This window comes from Diachasma alloeum, unplaced genomic scaffold (genome assembly GCF_001412515.2).
Source record: "Diachasma alloeum isolate Michigan unplaced genomic scaffold, Dall2.0 Dall_scaffold_00195, whole genome shotgun sequence".
Classification (NCBI taxonomy): Eukaryota; Metazoa; Arthropoda; class Insecta; order Hymenoptera; family Braconidae; genus Diachasma; species Diachasma alloeum.
The window spans coordinates 1,408,330-1,417,448 of record NW_021680360.1 but is presented as its reverse complement, the minus strand read 5'-3'; the positions used below and the strand labels follow the sequence as shown (position 1 = coordinate 1,417,448).

General features: G+C 33.1%; 1 protein-coding gene across 6 annotated transcripts in view; it reads right to left on the bottom strand.

The window, feature by feature from the left end:
• Nucleotides 1-29: 29 nt before the first annotated feature.
• The window catches only part of LOC107048642 (alpha-tocopherol transfer protein-like), a 29,226-nt gene continuing 20,136 nt past the window's right edge, over nt 30-9,119 (bottom strand). For 4 of the 6 annotated variants that reach the window (XM_015271925.2, XM_015271927.1, XM_015271924.1 and 1 more), the window contains exons 2-5: nt 4,965-5,138; nt 3,921-4,474; nt 3,123-3,273; nt 30-876 (exon numbers count right to left, since the gene is read on the bottom strand). In XM_015271925.2, coding sequence (XP_015127411.1) covers nt 845-876; nt 3,123-3,273; nt 3,921-4,474; nt 4,965-5,133 — 906 coding nt within the window. In that variant the 5' untranslated portion in view covers nt 5,134-5,138 and the 3' untranslated portion in view covers nt 30-844. Of the gene's footprint in view, nt 877-3,122; nt 3,274-3,920; nt 4,475-4,964; nt 5,139-5,275; nt 5,552-7,187; nt 7,250-9,119 lie in introns of those variants that run through there. The other 2 variants (XM_015271923.1, XM_015271928.2) reach the window with 2 other exon arrangements.

Genomic DNA, 9,119 nt, shown 5'->3' with positions numbered 1-9,119 from the left:
TATGTGAGAAAATTAAATTTATTTTTAAATAATTGTATTCGAATTATTTTATTTGAGAATTGTAAAACCATGAAAATTCAATTTTCACTTCGTAGATTAAAAACCGCTACATTTCCTTGAATTGATTAATAACGAGTGATTTGAAGAGGAAACGTCATGAAATGTTTTCTGAAATTTCCTCTAAAACACGTTATTGAGATTATTAAAGATTTTACCATTTCAGTACTAAATTCCTATTGAATTATCTCCCATCATTATTAATGATGAGGTGAGTATGTTCACCTTCACAAACGAATAAAACAATATATCATATTTCAGTAAAACACAATTCAATTTAATTGAAATAAGTGCACATGTGCCACAATCAACGATAAAATCATCATTGACATTGCAAATTGCATTTCAGAGCACAAAATCATTCTCACCCACTCGCACTCTTCACAATCCATCCTCCCTCATACAATTTATAACCACGGTCTCTTCTGAGACCCCACTCACACTGATTATCGATAATGAAATAACATAATTTGCCCCATAAATTGCACCGTGCATCCAAAACGGAGAGGCAATTAAATCCAATGAGCAAGACGACAAAGCGCTCGTTCGTTGAACCGAAACGAGAACATCTGATCCATAATCGAGCGCATTATTATTAAATACACAGGGGGACTAAAGCTTATCGATTCGTCCCGGAATGAATTCATTAGTTATTAACAATTGATTTTCGAAGTTATGCATAGAGAGGTGGGTTGTCCACACAGTGGCTGCAAAGTCCTCTCTGCAAATTTTATGGCAACGTTGATTTCTCCACGTTGAGGGGATTTTTCGAATTGTGGGGGACTCCCTATTTCTTACTGTATCCGTAGGAGTTGATTGCTGGAATCATAAAAAATGAAGGAAAGAAATTATTTTTCAGGTTCGTGTTAGGTTTTCAGGGGTGGGTGAGTAACATTTCTTGTTGAAGGAATTCTGTAATAGGGAACACGATTTTTTCCAATTCTTTAATCTCGTGTTTCAGCGCTGAATGATTAATTTTTCGACTAGTCGATTAAACATTAGAAATATTGCTCGTTAATTAATAATTGATTGCTGAAAGTTGACAATTTCAAACGCTTTGAGGTCGCTAATGGCGTCACACGGATAGACTGATTCATTTATTCCAAACGAGATTCGGTAATTATTAAAGAATGGTAGAGTTGAATATGACCAAATGAATATCGTTCACTTGAAAAGTGTAAATCGAGTTAAACAAGGCTCCTCAAATGTGCATTTGTTAACTATTAAAATTTCCTAGAAGATGAATATGCTACGATTACTAAAACTCAGGAGTGGCTTTTTAACAGATTGATCTGTCCATGTGGAACAGTTCAAGAATTTCAGAGAAAATCCATTTTATAGGACATAAGATTCCTTTCAAAATAGTTCTTCTCACAAATTATCCAATTTGTAATCAAATATTTGGGAAATGAAGATAGTTGAGGAGAAAAATGTATTGAAAATCACTTCTGAAATTGACTAATTCTATAGTGCATTGATCTTTCATAAATTTTCATCTGAACTCTAGTTAAAAATTCGATAACTCTAGTGAAAATTACAATATTTCTGTCAAATTTTCAGTCAAAAAATCGATTACTTTACTGAACTCATTGCTTTTTTCACTACAATTTTAATAAAAATTCCCAGAAGATGACTACACTACGATTATTAAAACTCAAGAGTACTTTTTAACCCAATTTTTTCTCCCTGTGGAACAATTCAACAAATTCAGAGAAAAATCCTGTTATAGGCCATGAAATTCTTTTCAAAATAGTTCTCTTCACAAATTATCCAATTTGTAATCAAATATTTGGGAATTGAAGATAGTTGAGGAGAAAAATGTATTGAAAATCACTTCTGAAATTGACTAATTCTATAGTGCATTGATCTTTCATAAATTTTCATCTGAACTCTAGTTAAAAATTCGATAACTCTAGTGAAAATTACAATATTTCTGTCAAATTTTCAGTCAAAAAATCGATTACTTTACTGAACTCATTGCTTTTTTCACTACAATTTTAATAAAAATTCCCAGAAGATGAATACACTACGATTACTAAAACTCAAGAGTACTTTTTAACCCAATTTTTTCTCCCTGTGGAACAATTCAACAAATTCAGAGAAAAATCCTGTTAAAGGCCATGAAATTCTTTTCAAAATAGTTCTCTTCACAAATTATCCAATTTGTAATCAAATATTTGGGAATTGAAGATAGTTGAGAAGAAAAATGTATTGAAAATCACTTCTGAAATTGACTAATTCTATAGTGCATTGATCTTTCATAAATTTTCATCTGAACTCTAGTTAAAAATTCGATAACTCTAGTGAAAATTACAATATTTCTGTCAAATTTTCAGTCAAAAAATCGATTACTTTACTGAACTCATTGCTTTTTTCACTACAATTTTAATAAAAATTCCCAGAAGATGAATACACTACGATTACTAAAACTCAAGAGTACTTTTTAACCCAATTTTTTCTCCCTGTGGAACAATTCAACAAATTCAGAGAAAAATCCTGTTATAGGCCATGAAATTCTTTTCAAAATAGTTCTCTTCACAAATTATCCAATTTGTAATCAAATATTTGGGAATTGAAGATAGTTGAGGAGAAAAATCTATTAAAAATCACTCCTGAAATTGACTAATTGTATAGTGCATTGATCTTTCATAAATTATCATCGAACTCTAGTTAAAAATTCAGTAACTCTAGTGAAAATTACAATATTTCTGTGAAATGTTCACTCAAAATATTGAATACTTCACTAGACTCATTATTTTTTTCACTACAATTGTGATAAAAGTTCCTAGAAGATGAATACACTACGATTACTAAAACTCAGGAGTATTTTTCAACCCATTTTTTTCTCTCTGCGGAACAATTCAACAAATTCAGAGAAAAATCCTGTTTATAAGCCATAAAATTCGTTCCAAAACAGTCCTCTCGACGGCTTCATGTGAATCCCTCTCTTTCAAATATGCTTCCAACTAAAGTCGAGGTCACCGCTTAGTGAATCGTGAAGCCCCATTGAATTCCCTGGTAATTTCATCTTTCCAGAAACCCTGACTCATTCAATTAATCCTCACCATCATATTCTTTATCACACATAATTAACAACTCCAGCCATTGAGGTCCACTGACTCTGGGAATTGAAACAGTACCACCGTAGCACTCTGGCAAGCATTTCGGTGATATGTACTGGTGCAGCGACTTACGATCAGTGCCGTGGAAAACAATCTGCACAGAAAGATAAATCAACTTAAATTATCAGTTTCATTTAAAATGGTTTTTATTGAAAATTCTATTTGTTTTCAGTTGATTTAATTGGAAAGTTTGTGAATAAAAATGATCAATAGAACATATGGTAAACAAAAAATCAATAGATTTTTATACTCAACTGATTTAATTTCTATGAAAATTTCTCGAATTAAATTTTTAAATTCTTTTAGCTTGATTTTTTAATGAAAAAAAATACAAATGAAATGAATTAAAATAGGAAATTTATTTAAAATATATCAACAGAATGAAATTTATAGAAAAATATAAAAATTATTCATTTTTTTCTGACGGACTTTTTGGGGAAAACCCAAATTAATTGTAATAGAATTTCCCAGTGGATGCTCTTCTATTTTTTATTCATTTTGAATGAGAAACGGAGAAAAATTGAATGCAAAAAAATCAAAAATTTAGGCTCGGAAATTTTCGCAGAAAATCTATCAATAGAATGAGTTTTACAGAAAAATAAAAACATTATTAACTTTTTCTGATGGATTTTACGGCGAAACCCCAATATAATTCTCATAGAATTTCCTAGAAAATGCAGTAGATTTTTCAATTAATTATTTTTTAAGTAAAAATAAATAAAAAAGTAATTTTCAACACACCCTTTCCTTCAATTTCGCCCTGAGGAAGGGCTTGAACAAAGCGAAGACCATATTAAAAATATAAGGCTGATTAACAATATGAATATTCTTTATCCTCAACGGAACAGCATCTTGGAGCCAATCGACAATTCTCTTAGCGAATGGTGGAGTAAACTGCCACGTCTGCTGTAAACTGAGGCCATCCATATCGAAGATGACAACAGCCCCGGCAATCTGGGATATTGGCTCGAGCATGGCCGCCTCAAGGTACAAAACCGCCCCCTTGAAGACCTCATCCAACGACACTTTATTATGCTTCCACTTCTTACCAAGCTCAATGATCAATATACGACGCCCGTGTTGATCACGATTCGGGAGAACAGTGAGGATGTTGTGCTCGAATATGTTCTTCTCCCTGGATGGCTTCAGGCCATCGTAAACATTCGAGTGCTTCACTTTGAATGCGTAGTACTCTTTTACTAGTTTGGCAGCTGACTCAGGATAGTACTTGCATGGCCTGAGGAAACGAATCAACCAGGATTCGTTGTCGAGGGGGCATTTGAGATCAGTTTCCTCTGGAATATATCGTAAAATCATGAATATGTGTGGGGAATTAATTGCAAGTAATATTTTTACTTCCGAATAGAAGCATTCATGCATGAAAAAATCGTACAGAAATTTTCTGTACAGAAAAACCTTGCGAATTCGCTGGATAATTCTATCGGACTTCTGTTGAACTTGCTAATAGTTTTGGCTTTTACTGAAATGTTGAATAAAAAATCGTTTATAAAAAGTCAATAGAATTCGATTTTTCTACACAACTTATTCTATTCAGATATTTTCTGTACAATTTCCCCGGCTTTTCTTGATAAATAAAAAGAAAAATGGAAAAAACTCAGAAAATTTGACAGAAAATATCTCAATAGAATAACTTGTACAGGAAAATCGTATTCTATTGACGTTTTCTATAGAACATTTTCCAAAAACTTCATATGTATCGTGACATTCGGCACAATTTCCAACGATTACAGAAGCTTCCCCCTGAAGACAAAATGTTGTACTAACTTTTGAGTAATTCTCGGAGTTCAGCGACAGCCTGTCTCTGCAAATCCGGAGACTCCCTGAGTTCCTTCCTCGCGACCTCCTGCATCTCAGTACTAGGTGGTCCGAGTTCAAACTGAAGGACAAAGTCCCCTAGCTGAATGGACGGCAGTTGATCCATGTCCGTCAGCATAGTTTCTGGAATAAACAACGAAACCTCGTTAAATCCCCCAAATCACACTTTTCCGAATAAAATCCTATCGCATTTGCCCTTGCCGAAGCTCTAGGTATCAGCGGAAGCCATTGGTATCGTGAATAATATAACGTTGACTCACTCCACGCTACTGACTTGCAACTGACGCGTCGGCTGGTGCGTTTACTGGGTTTGGCCTACGTAGTTGACAGCTGTTGTTTTTTAGTGACGCGTCGCAAATGCCTTTTAATTGAAATCGAGTGTGTCGATGCCCCGGCGATAGAAACCCGGGTGTATAAAATGAATTTGATTGCACCATTGAACGAGATTCCATTAAACTGCCTGAGAATCTTCGCCATTCACTCGCGAGTGAATTTTAAAGGCATGAGTAGTCACCGGGAAAATCCCGAGGTAACGTTTGCCTACCAAATTTGCAGGTGAACATAAAAGACCACAAAGTATCGAATAAAAAATGATTTATCCTCGCTGATGTGTATTTTATTTAAACAGCCTCGGTATTTCTCTCGTTTTTTTGACTCATTCGCGTCATTCTTTCCCCGCCCACTCGCGCGTTCAGGAGAAAAAATATGACATTTTCTTGTTTGAAAACCGGATGAGGTCGAAGGTTGCAAGTGGCATTATTGGAAAGATATCAAAACATGTTGGATGAATATGGAAATTAAAGAGTTTTTAATTTTTATGGAGTTGTTCTTAAGGAGTAGAGGATTCTGTGATGATTGCGAACAAAAGGAGAAAAAAGTTTTGATTTTTTAGGAATATGTCATCGATTTCCAGAGACTGTTAGTAATTTTTAGGAATTTATCCCCAATTAATAAAATATTAATAGGGATTTGCGATTGTGAAACTCGGTGAGTGCAACATTCTGAAATTCAGTGATTTTGTCGGCAGTTTCACGTGAAAGTAAATTTTAAGTTGAATTATCACTAATTTTGAGAATTTTGTCACTAATTTTCAGACAACCATCTCTAATTTTTAGGAATCGCTCACGAAATTTTAGTGATAAAAATCACTGATCGATTCAACCATTTTCAATCATCAAATTTGTCAATGAAATTGCGAGAGAAAAAGTTTTAAAAAACCATGAATATTCATCATAATTCAAATTACATTCTGCCGAAAAATATTATTTTTTTTAAACATTCATTGTTCACAAATAAATAATTAAAACTGTTTACACTTCAGAAACCTTATTTTTCTGGGCATGCAATCGACTCTTAATAAAGTTCTGAATATGAATAAATTTATTACAATTCTGAATAAATGATTTTTATGGCGGAAAATTGATTGTTTATAAATAATTTATAGAAAATGCTCATAACTTTCAAAAATTGCAATTTTTTAATTATTTCATCAATCTTCCTTCAAAGGCAAACTTTCTAATTTTTTTCTAGATTTTTAAAATGTTTTCAAACTGCTCAAATTCAAGATTCAAAGTTAGACCCACAAAGTTTAAATAATAAAATCATTGTGAAATGTCCGGAAATTTAGGATCAAAAGAGGCTCAAATGAAAGCTCTGATGTCCGACTACAAAATTAGAAAAGCATTTCGCTGGAGAAAAAATAGCCAGAGGACTTGGATATCCTCAAGTGATTGAAAAATACTACTTGTTTCAAGTGAATATGTTTCATATATTAAAATTTTTTTTCTCAGTATGAGAGTCATTTCGACTGGTTTTCCTGCACCACTTCCCCGCCTAAAGGATCCCGAATTTCCCCCCATTTTTCGTCCTCAATTCGCACATAAGCTTTGGCAGATATCCAAGAAGAAAGAAATCCGAAGGATCCCACTACTTTTGTATTCGAGCAAGAATAAACAATCCTCGAACGACAGTTGTTCCAATCATAGGAGTCAAGGTTAACGCTAAACCGCACATGCTTGGAAAAACTCGCGGTTACGTCACTGTTTCACGATTGATTATTCCACGGATGTTTAAATTCAATGCTGTTTCTCCATTATTTAAAACAATTACGAAATAGAGACACGAAGGAAAACAGTGGTACCATTCATTCGGTAACGAGAATGTATGCTCAACCTTTTATATAAAGTGCACTATCCATCTTGTCATGTAAAGTACGTCTGGCTGAAGACTGAATGTTTCCACTCCAGGCACGACGAGCATTTTAACTCTTGTTGGAGAGATAAAAACTTATCGAACTCATGTGTTTTTTTTTTTTTTTCAATTTAATCTCTGGGCTTGAATAGGCCATTCTTAATGCTAATGCGGGTAATTGATGAGGATGTAATTGGAGCAGAAGTCATTAGTTTTCTTCTCAGTATATTAACAAGGGGAATTTATCACCCATCGATGATTTACGGGGGAATCATTGGTAGAAACAATGTTCTCGGCTGCATGGAAGATAATGGTGGAAAAAATGGAGTACAAGGAGTTTTTTTTTAACGGAAATTTTTTAATCGATCAGACAACCTGGAGAATACGAGTGGAGGAATTTATGTAAAAGCTAGCGCAACAGAATAAAAATTGCAAAAAACGAATTGAATTGATTTTTGTTGCGTAAGAAAATGAAAATGTATTGAGGTCTTTTGTACTTTCTATTGAACATTTTTATTGAAGGAACCAGCTGAGGAATTCGTTAATACAATTGATGAAAAGCAGATAGAATTTGTATTAAATCCTACAGATGAGCGAATCTGCCAAAAAGAGAGAAAGTTTCAAATAATCGGTTGGAGCTTGCTTTTTGAGTTTTTCAAAAAATAATATTTCAAGAACATTTTTTTTCGAAAAAAAGAGAAAATTTCCGACCAAATCTTCAAATTTTGTTGTTGTTATCCTTAGCAGTTTGTAATTAGAATTGAAAAATTCGAAAAAATTTTAGGAGAAAAAATTTGCAATCTTCAATATTTCCGCCAATAATCGAGTTAAAGAGCTCCGTTTGCGCTCATTTTTCTGCTTTTGGACTATATTTTCCGATAAAAAATAGAAAAGACCTTTTCAAATTTTGAGGCAATTTTTCATAGACAGAATTGGCGAATTCGCTTGGAGAGAATTTAAGGATATCCAATTACTTCGGCTGTTTTTTCTCCAGTGAAATGCTTTTCTACTTTTGTAATCGAACATCAGAGCTTTCATTTGAGCCACATTTGATCCTAAGGTTCCGGATATTTTACAATGATTTTATTATTTAAACTTTGCCGGTCTGAAATTGAATCTCGACATTGAACCGTTTGAAAAAATTGTAAAAATCGGAAAAAAAAGAAAGTTTACTTTTGGAGGACGATTGATGAAATAGTGTAAAAAGTATAATTTTTTAAAATCACGAGCATTATCTGTAAATAATTTATAAACAATCAATTTTTCACCATAAAAATCATTTATTCGAAATCGTACCAAGTTTATTCATATTTAGAAATCGAAATTTTCCCAGAAATCGATTTCATGCCCAAAAAAATACGGTTCCCGTAAGTTTGAATAATTCCAATTAATTTATTTATGAACAACAAATGTTTTAAAAAGTAATCATTCTGTGCAAAATATAAATTGAATGATGCTTGCGTGTATCTGGGTCATGGTATCAAAATTTTTGGTCAACGATTTTTCACGCGCCAGTGATACGATCGAAACAGTTGAGAACACGATCGGATCATAATGTAATTGTGATCTGATTAGATTGTAACCCACTAGTATTTCTCGTATGAAATAGAAAGCTAGTAGAATTTGGAATACGAATTGATTTCTTAGGATTCCTTTTTTACAAAAGAAAAAAAAGGAAAGGTTTTATATGTCAAAAATGGACTTTTTTTTTTTCAAATTATTTAAATGTTTAATTCGTCCATGTTCCATCCATCCCGATGACCTTGCAATGGGTGCAAGAACAAAATACACGACCGGTGTGAAAAATTTTACTGTGCAGGAGGATAATTTTTGCATCCATACACTGACAGAAAAAATTATTTTTATCAAGAGAATTTTATTGGCACCAACTATCATTTGGTTATTGATTTTCAA